Genomic DNA, 10,551 nt, shown 5'->3' with positions numbered 1-10,551 from the left:
GTTCTTCTGCCTCAGTTATTCTGCTATTGATCCCATCTAGAGTATTTTTAATTTCATTTATTGTGTTGCTCATCATTGCTTGCTTCTTCTTTATTTCTTCTAGGCCCTTGTTAAATGTTGCTTGCATTTTGTCTATTCTATTTCCAAGAGGTTGGGGGGACTAGTGCCTGTGTTCTGGTGGATGAGGCTGGATCTTGTCTTTCTGGTGGACAGGTCCACGTCTGGTGGTGTGTTTGGGGACGTTGGTAGCCTTATGATTTTAGGCAGCCTCTCTGCTAATGGATGGGGCTGTAGTCCTGTCTTGCTTGTTGTTGGGAATAGGGTGTCCAGCACTGTAGCTTGCTGGTCGGTGAGTGCAGCTGGGTTTTGTGTTGAGATAGAGATCTCTGGGAGATTTTCGCCGTTTGATATTACATGGGGCTGGGAGGTCTCTTGTGGACCAGTGTCCTGAAGTTGGTTCTCCCACCTCAGAGACACAGCCCTGACACCTGGCTGGAGCACCGAGAGCCTTTAATTCACACGGTTCACAATAAAAGGGAGATAAAATAGAAAGGAAAGAAAGAAAGGAAGGAAGAAAGGAAGGAAGGAAGGAGGAAAGAAAGAAAGGAAGGAAGGAAGGAAGGAATTAAGGAAGAAAGGAAGGAAGGAAGGAAGGATAGAAGAAAGGAAGAAAAGAAGGAAGAAAGGAAGGAAGAAAGAAAGGAAGAAAGGAATAAAGAAAGAAGATAAAATAAAGTAAGATAAAATAAAGTTATTAAAATAAAAATAATTATTAAGAAGAAAAATTTTAAAAAGTAAGAAAAAAAACAAAATAAAAACAGATCGGTCAGAACCCTAGGCAAATGGTGAAAGCAAAGCTATACAGACAAAATCTCACACAGCAGCACACATATACACACTCACAAAAAGAGAAAAATGGGAAAATAATAATATATCTTGCTCCCAAAGTCCACCTCCTCAACTTGGGATGATTCGCTGCCTATTCAGGTATTCCACAGATGCAGGGCACTTCAAGTGGACTGTGGAGATTTAATCCGCTGCTTCTGAGGCTGCTGGGAGAGATCTCCCCCTCTCCTCTTTGTTCGCACAGCTCCTGGGGTTCACCTTTGGACTTGGCCCCGCCTCTGCGCGTAGGTCGCCCGAGGGCCTCTGCTCTTCTCTCAGACAGGACGGGGTTAGAGGAGCAGCTGATTAGGTGGCTGTGGCTCATTCAGCCCGGGTGGAGGGAGGGGTACGGATGCGGGGAGAACCTGCGGCGGCAGAGGCCGGTGTGACGTTGCACCAGCCTGAGGGGCGCCGTGCGTTCTCCCGGGGAAGTTGTCCCTGGATCTCGGGACACTGGCAGTGGCGGGCTGCACAGGCTCCCGGGAGGGGAGGTATGGAGAGTGATCTGTGCTCGCACACAGGCTTCTTGGTGGCGGCAGCAAAGCCTTAGAGTCTCATGCCCGTCTCTGGTGTCCGCGCTGATAGCTGCGGCTCGCGCCCGTTTCTGGAGCTCCTTTACGCAGCGCGCTTAATCCCCTCTCCTCGCGCCCCAGGAAGCAAAGAGGGAAGAAAAGGTCTCTTGCCTCTTCGGCAGCTCCAGACTTCTCCCGGACTCCCTCCCCGCTAGCCGTGGCGCACTAGCCCCTTCAGGCTGTGCTCATGCCGCCAGTCCTCTCCCGGCTTCCGACCGAAGCCCGAGCCTCAGCTCCCAGCCCCCGCCCGTCCCGGCGGGTGAGCAGACAAGCCTCTCGGGCTGGTGAGTGCTGGTCGGCACCGATCCTCTGCGGGAATCTCTCCGCTTTGCCCTCCGCACACTGTTACTGCACTCTCTTCCGTGGTGCTGAAGCTTCCCCCTCTGCCACCCGCCCGTGAAGCCATTTTAACTTTTGATTGTAAATCTTTCAGTGGAAAACTCTGATGATCAAAATATCCATTCCTCAATGCTGGCGTGAGTCAACTGCTTGCACGAGTAAGCAGCTAGGGTGCTAGGCCTCCTTTATATTTGCCTAGTTTTTCACATTGGGGGAAAACGGATCAGATATTGTGAACAAGCTCAGAGGTATGTTAATAGGGAAACATTTTAGAGGTTTTATATATATATATATGTATATAAAATCTATTACACACATTTGTCACACAAGCATTTGTACATGTGCTTTTAGCAATAGACTTAAAGCAAGCAGTGTCATACATCACGAGCAGTTATACTCTGTGATAACTCTACTAGGTAATTTTCTTGTCCTCCTGAATATTAAGGCAAAAGTGTGCTTAACACAATAGCTTTAACAGAACTAGAATTTAATATCTATTGAAACATATTATTTTTCTCCCTAATTACCCTCATCTCCATCAAACACAGCCAAATCAGACTAATTTGTTTCCAAAATAAGTCCAGTCTATTGACCACATAGGCTCCTCCACACTGGCTTTGGTGGAACTCCTCAGGAGTCTCAGACTGAATTCCCACAAAGGCCTCTCAAGGCCAGGAAATCCATGCCAAAGGCCTGCCATCAGATTCTGCTTCAGTGGACTTCTCTTTTCTAGAGGTCTCCAAAATATAAAAATTCTTGCACATGCCAGGAGATAGTTTTTCCCATTCACTTGATAAGCCTCCTCAGAACCCAAGACTCTCCTATCTCTGGAGAGACCAGGCAGAGAGAAAAGAATAGCATTTCGATTCTATCCATAGAAGTGTAATTTACCCAATTGCTGTTAAGTCATAGTAGCTTGAGGGGAAGGGCTTCCCTGTATCTGGAAAACATAGATCAAAACCAGTAATATTCCAGACAAAAACACATAAACATTATAACTATATTCACCAGTTCACTCAGTAACTAATCCTTTTGTTAACTTTTTATGAAGCCACCAGGTTTTCCATCAGGATTCTTTAATTTCTTACCCAGTTCAGTGGTATAATCTGAAATTTATCAGAGACTTGCACTTGTCAAAATTTCCTTCCTATGAATCTTCTTGAAGATAAAGCACTTTGGCAAAAGCATCAGAGTACAACAATAACTGTCTTTAAATGACAGAAAGATTTAAAAGTCATGGTTAAACACCTGATTATGATGTAATCAGTAAAGAAACTTGGTTACAATAACCAGAATTATGACTGGTAACATTTTATCAGGACATACCAGATTTTTAGGAATTTCATGTAATTTTTAGAATATCTGTATTAATAACATTTATCCATACAGTATAACCTGAGAAGGCTTATCATTCATTTGACAATGCTTTCCCTGTAATTTAACATGCCAGGCAATCGTAGTTAATTTAATATTTCTCTGAGATGCCCCAGGGTTACTTTGAAGCATCTCAAAGGTAGCTGGAGGTCAAACTTTTAGAATCTGGCAGACAATACTTATTCACTTAACCAAAGTGAAAAGATTTCAAAAGCAAATACAGATCACTTAAAGGCAAAGAAGCTCACACAATTTGTTATCAAAAGCAGCATTCCAAGAAAACTTTGTTCTCTTAACAGAGAAACCAAATCCAAACCAAATCCAAGTAGCCCACTCCCAACAAAATCCATTTACCCAACTATATGTAATCCAATCATAGGGAATCCTGAGATTCACAGCTCTTCTCAGTATTGCCTTTCACAAACATTCTACAAATTTCTGTATCCATATCACTTTGTCCCTTATTTTCTTTTCCATTCAGAAACAATCAGCTGTAGGAGAAAATTGCCCTTTTTCCCTTTAACAAAATTCAGTTCCATTCCTCATACCTTCTTTTATTGAAAACATGAATCTTCCTTTCCTGGCACTCTGAAATATTTCCCTTATTTAGTAGCTTTAATTACAGGTTTAAATTAGAATCCTCAACTCTAAAAACCTTCATTTCTAGTGAAAACTAACAAGTAAGCAATTATGAACTGTCTGTCATATTAGCATTCTGTAGATTGCTAAACATAAATACCAACAATAATTTCTCAAAACGTGCTTTCTTATAGAGAATATCTCAGAGTGGCACCAAACATATTCATCAATTGTCCCTTATTTTCTCTGCAAAGGGAAACCAATGTTTGTTATTAATGTTTCAGTATCTTATTTTATTTGGAAGTGACCTAGCTATTCAGTAAACTTCCATCATTTAACTCAATGTGGGTCCAGAAGCAACCTAAACAGTAAGATTCCTTCCTCTCTTCATACCATTTACCCTGTCTTTTACATCAACAAGAAGATCCCTTCCTTGTTTCTGAACATCCATGCTGTCTTTCTATAGCAAACTATGCCTATTAACATCATTTCTCTGGTCCAGACCTAGGTTTCCGATTAGAGCCCTGAAGCATTAGGGGTTGACTGGCCTGCCAAAAATGGGCAAACTTTGGTGGAGCAAAAGTTTTATAGGCAAAATTTGGGGGGAGGGCTGCAGGGTGCGTGACTTTCTTCTGTTTGGTTGTGAGGTAGCAGGGCGGTGTTCCAGGAATCTTGTACTCAGCCTGAAGCTGCCATCCTCCACCTGGGGTGGTGGTCTTATTTCCTGCAGAAGAAGTCAAAGATATTGTTATGTATATTTTTTGCGGAGGAACCAGGACCCTTCCCCAGGGCTGCTCTATTGTTTCTTGGTTGCTCCTCCTTTTTCGGTATTCCCTCCCTTCCCTGATTAGCAAGGGTTTGAATCTGCCTTTTGGAACTCTGGGAAGGTAAAGCAGGCTGAATGAAGCCTATTTTCTACAAACAAGAAACATGGGACTAAAAGGATTTTGTGCTCACAGGGTATCACAGTGTCCTGCTCAGTTTCAGTAGAATGTAATTTTCACCTCAAAAATTGCTATGGTGTGAGAGAATTTTTCTCGGAATATAAACTGCAGTATTTGTCATATTTAATTCTGGCATTTGGGTCCCAGAGTCAAATAAACTAAAGCAGTGATTTAAATGCTTTGCCTGCAGGTAAATGACTGTCAACACACACCCACACTCAGCAACCATAATGTGGGTTAGAGAGGAAAGTTATGAGGGATGAGATAAGAAAGAGGGGCCATTGAGAACGCTGGGAAGAGGTAATGACAAAGTGCCAGAGGAAAGGGCCAGTGAGGAGGGAGGTCCAGCTGGGTGTATAAACCAAGGGAATTCTTCTAGATTAAAAGAGACTGGAAGCAGAGCAATTGTTTAATATTACCCTCTTATTTAACAGATGTGGAAATAAAGGATTGGGGAGGTGAAATAACCTTTTAACATCACACGGGAGCTTTTCCGAAGTAAGAAATATGAAGGAAGCTGAGGTCAAGGAGAACAGCTGGAAGCCAGAGACATTAAAAAAAATCTACAAGTCAAGGGCTGGAGCGGAAATGAGAGGCAGGTGGGAGCACAGAGCTGTGGAAGACACAGTATTTCTGTGACGTGCAGTGAGGGTGAGGAAGAGATTTGTCAGTTAGAAGAGAGAGGAAGTCACTATAGAGTACTGAGAAAAAGGTTTGCTGAAATTAGAGATCAAACACCAGCTCTGAGAGTCAGATGTCCTACTTCCCAATGAAATGCTGCTTCTGCCACTTCTATTGCTAGCAGTTATCGTCCCAGGTGGTGACAATGAGGACGGTAAGAGTAACTCTGGCAGCTCCCAGAACAGGTGCAGGGGGTCTGGATGAAAGCATGCTGCACCTATCACTAAGGGTCAGGGCCCTCCTGTCTCCAGCCCTCTCCCCCAATTCTGGAGGTTGGGGATGGAGCTAGAAGCCTTGGGGCAGGCAAATGTCTTAGGCTCTGTGTTATTGATCAGACTCTGGGTTCTTTATCATTTCACCCTGATTCTCTTTCTCCTCACTCTTCTTATCCTTCTACCACCCACAGCCTTCCAGGGTCCAACCTCTTACCATATTATCCAGATTTTGACCTTTGCCAACAGCACCTGGGCACGAAATCAAGCCTCAGGCTGGTTGGATGATATTCAGATTCATGGCTGTGACAGTGACTCGGGCACTGCCATTTTCCTGAAGCCCTGGTCCAAGGGCAACTTCAGCGATGAGGAGATGATTGAGCTGGAGGACCTATTCCGAGCCTACTTCATTGGATTCACTCAGAAAGTGCAGGACTATGTCAGTAAATTCCAGGTTGAATGTGAGTACAGTTCTCTGCTCCGGGGAGATTCTCAATGGTTTTTCTCTCTCCTGGTTAAGGCTACTAACTCTCTTGGATCTTGGTCCCGTCCTCCCACTTTACCCAACTGCATGCACACACTTCTCCAGAGTAGTCTCCAACTCTGACTCCACACCTCCACCAAGTATCCCAGATTCTTCCTGTTTCTTGCACTCCTGTGTGATAAATGAAGGTCCCCCTTTGTAACCATCTCCTGGTTGGTTTGTGCATAACTGGCTTCTCTCTAACCCCAAGGACAAAGCCCTCACTTCTCCACTCTGTGCCTGAGTGAACGGAAGTGTAACTTCCTCCTCCTCCAATCCGTCTCCTCAAGCATCTCCTGCCTGATCCCTTCTCTCAATGTAACTCTCCCCTTCACCCTGGAATGCTGCACGGCTGATTCCATCACATGCTGCTCCCCTTCTCCCCTCATGCCCACCCTACAGCCTTACAACAGCCCATCCCCACCATTTATGACATGCATACCTCTCCCCAATGCTCTCCTTTCTGAAAAGGCTCCGAATACTGCAATTGGTTTTTGAGTCATCTCACATCTCAAACCTTTCTCCCACCCCCCAAATCCAAAGCCCCATGTCCTTTCCCCATACCTTTCTTTCTTGTTTGCTTTTTAGTAACTTTGTCCCTGTTTTCCTTGTATCCAGACCCCTATGTGATCCAGGGCATAACAGGCTGTGAGCTGCATTCTGGGAAGTCCATAGGAAGCTTTTTGAGGGGAGAGGGAGGGATTTGATGGATAAGATAGGGAGGGACGGGGTGGGGGGGGGAGAAAGGAATGGAGAGAGGGAAGGAGAGAGATAGAGACAGAGAGTCAGACAGAGGAAAAGAGACAGAGAGACAGTGGTTGAGATTTATTCCTGGGACTACAGTTCCAAGAGGAATGAAAATAGATGATCTAAGGTATAGAAGAGATAAGAACGAAGGACTTATAGACTGGGTGGGATGGGGTAAGAGGGAGAGACAAAGGGTGGCTGTGAATATATGATATCCAGGAACATGAGAGAGAGAATCACAGATGCCTGTGCATCAGAAACAGGTAATGGTGGTGCTGACACTCAGGTGGGTAACAAAGCCAGGAGAACCAGAGAATGGGTTTGAAGTGACATCCCTGTTTCCTCTCCCAATTGCCAGGTTACCCCACCTCCGTCAGCTTGATATTTTTGGCAATATTAGTGCCCTCCTTGGTCCTTTTGATATGTCTTGCATTATGGTTTTTGAGGCGCTGGTGAGTTTTCCTTTTTAATCTTTCTTTTTGTGCGTCCTCTCACTCTTTCCCTCCATTTTATCTATTACATATTTTAGCCTCAATATTTCCAGCAGACCCTTTCCCTTTTCTTCCCCACTCCCATCTTTAGGTAAATCTATTTAAAAAATATATTTATTTATTTATTTGGTTGTGCCAGGTCTTAGTTGCAGCAGGTGGGCTCCTTAGTTGCAGCACGTGGATTCCTTAATTGAGGCAGGTGGGCTCCCCAGTTGTTGCTCATGGGTTCCTTAGTTGTGACATGCAAACTCTTAGTTGCGGCATGCGTGTGGGATCCAGTTCCCTGACCAGGGATTGAACCCAGGCCTGCTGCATTGGGAGCACAGAGTCTTATCCACTGCGCCACCAGGGAAGTCCTGATAAATCTATTTTTAAAAAATTGTGGTAAAATATACATGACTTAAAAACTTACTGCATTAGCCATTTTTAAACGTACAGTTTAGTAGTATTAAGTACATTCACATTTTGTGCAACCCATCTCTAGAACTTTTTTTATCTTGTAAACTAAAACTCGGCCCATTAAACCACATTCCCCATTCCTTGATCCCCTAGTCCCTGGCAACCACCATGCTACTTTCTGTCTATATGAATCTGATTACTCTAGGTACCTCAGATAAGTGGAATCATCACTATTTGTCTTTCTGTGACTGGCTTACTCCACTTAAGATAATGTCCTCATAATTCATCATGTGGTGGCACGTATTAGAATTTCTTTCCTTTTTAAGGCTGTTTTGTTTATCCGTTCATCTGTCAATGGACATTTGGGTTGATTCTACCTTCTGGCTATTGTGAATAATGCTGCTATGAACATGGTATACAAATATCTCTTATGTAGAATAATTTTTTGCTTGTGATCTTAACAGGTCCTATCAGAATATCTCATGAGCCCTCACCGTGTCTCCATTTCCATTTGGGATCAGTAACCAGGAGTCCAGAAACTCAATTTGTCAGCCCAGGAGTCAATCTCATCATATTTCATCAAATAATCATCAGATTTGGACAAATCAGAGTGCCCATAGTTTTTAAGATAAATCATAATTTATACACTAGCAGAAAAATAATTAAAAATTGTTATTATGAGACAATATCAATAGTAAGATCCACTCAGATTTCATAGATGTGAGGTGAGAAAACATGTACCTCGGAATAAGTGAAATGATGTCCATGACTTAACAGTGACATCCCTTTGGCTTCTTATTTGAACTCTTTTTTTGTGATTCTGCTGAAATATCATTTGTTAAAGTGAGCTAACTATAATTATGCCGAGATAATTGTATTTGCAGAGATGCTGAACAATTTTAACATAATATCTCTGTCTCTGCTTGGATGATTTTCTAACCATGAGGGCCAGCTGAGCAGCTTCTTTCTCCAGGAAGCCTTCTTTAGTGTTACCGTGAAAGTAACCCTCCCTTGTGTGGTGTCATGCTGAGATCCACATTACTCTGTACCCACAACATTGCAGTTCTTTTTGTTTTTTTTTTTCTTTCTACTTAAAAGTTCCTTGAGAGAAAGGCTTGCTCTAGATGGATCCCAGGCAAGATCTCTCACTTGCATATGTGTTTGTTTAATAAAATAATCTAAGTTGCTATAACTGCCACGTTAATGGTCTTTTTTTTTTCAAAATTATCTCCTTCCTTTTTTTCCTCTTTAGTTGATATTCTAGATTTTCCTCTTATTGAGATATTCTCACATAGCAAAAAATATTGTGCTCTCCTTGTTTCTGCCCTGAACTCCTCTGGAGAAAACCACTTCTGCCCATATTATAACTATCGTCTACATCTAAAGAGTAATCAGAAAAGGATCCTGTTTCTCATTTTCCAGTGAGAATGCATGAGAGGCAGGATGTGTGAGGGGTAATAGTGCAGATAGGTTGTTAAATATTCAAGCAAAGACTCAAGAGGGATTTTCTTGCTCTCAGGGACTTTGATATCTGTGGTTTATCAAGTCAGTTATATTGTTGACTTTATGTTTATTGATTCTTTTGCTTATTCCACAGTTTTCTAGAAACCTCATTAAAAAATCCAAACTCATTTAATTAAAAGAGTAGGAAGGAGGAAGAGGGGAGCATTTGGGTGTATATATATATATATTTTTTTTTATTTTTAATTTACTGTTTGTGTTTAATGTAAATAATTCCATAGCATGAGAAGTTACTATGAACCAAAGCATAAATACACAAACACAATATACAATCCAAAATAGATGTACAGCATTCAGGTATGAAACAAAAGAGAAGGTTCGTTCACACACATAGTAGCTTGAGATTTGTTGGATATGATTGTTCCAGTGTAGATTTCTAAAGATGGAAAAAAAATGACTTTGGTTATCAAGACTATTGTGGCCATATTAGATTTTGGAACATCTAAGCATCAGTGTGTGATCATGCGAACAAAAGAATTAGGGAGTGTCTATTTTTAAAAAGGTTTCCGTGCCTCAAGACAGTTGTGAAAAGATTTACTTTCCAAAATCAAGCCCACTTTAGGCTTAGGACCAGGCTCTAACGATCTAAAAATATTGATTGATAACAGAAAGAGTTCCAAATGTGGCTATTCTGATTCAGTTAAAAAAATGTATTTACAGAAAAGAGTATAAAAGTTTTCTGGATTTAATGTAAGCAAGCTTCCAGTCTTCCCTTGCCAAATATATTTGATTTATAGTTTAGCTTCTTCACATATTTGCTTTTTTAATTTCAAGATTTGTCAATCTTACCTTCAAAACAGATCATTTTTTAAACTGTAAAAAGTATTCGACATATGCAGAAATAAAAAGTATTTTGAAATTAGTTGAGATCAATGTAATTCTACTCTTTGTTATCTGTTTAGCTAAATGAATCTAGTGTTCTTTTTGAATAAGAATTGTTGATAAGTATAGAAGCAAAATGTACTCATTATGCTTGGATTTGGGGTAGATTCCAATCCATCATTGCCCTGGTACATATCAATGACTATATAAAAATTCAAATGCAATGTCAAACCCAAACCCCAAGGGAAAGATTTCAGTTCCCAAGAGAACAGTGATAGCTTAACAGAAAATTTTCTCTAGGGTACATCAGCATTAAATTAGTATGGCTGAAACAACACATTGAGGATTTACAGTAGTACCTGGAAGTTCCTTCTACTGTACATATAAATAGAACCACAGAGCTTTCTGTTTCTTTTTTTTTTTTTGAATGTAAGTTTTATTGTGTGTGTACCACAGGTTCAA

The 10,551-nt window shown here is 41.6% G+C and overlaps 1 protein-coding gene across 1 annotated transcript; it reads left to right on the top strand.

Annotated features, from left to right (window-relative positions):
- The first annotated feature begins 5,467 nt into the window (after positions 1-5,467).
- Positions 5,468-8,270, top strand: LOC102980898 (T-cell surface glycoprotein CD1b-1-like). Its single transcript, XM_055083886.1, has 5 exons — positions 5,468-5,528; positions 5,781-6,047; positions 6,728-6,809; positions 7,215-7,308; positions 8,211-8,270. The coding sequence occupies exons 1-5, from the start codon at positions 5,468-5,470 to the stop codon at positions 8,268-8,270; spliced, it is 564 nt and encodes a 187-aa protein (XP_054939861.1).
- The last annotated feature ends 2,281 nt before the right edge of the window (positions 8,271-10,551 follow it).

The sequence above is a fragment of the Physeter macrocephalus genome, chromosome 4, assembly GCF_002837175.3.
Source record: "Physeter macrocephalus isolate SW-GA chromosome 4, ASM283717v5, whole genome shotgun sequence".
Taxonomy (NCBI): Eukaryota; Metazoa; Chordata; class Mammalia; order Artiodactyla; family Physeteridae; genus Physeter; species Physeter macrocephalus.
Note: the sequence above shows the minus strand (reverse complement) of the source record. Positions and strands in the feature narration are given on the sequence as shown.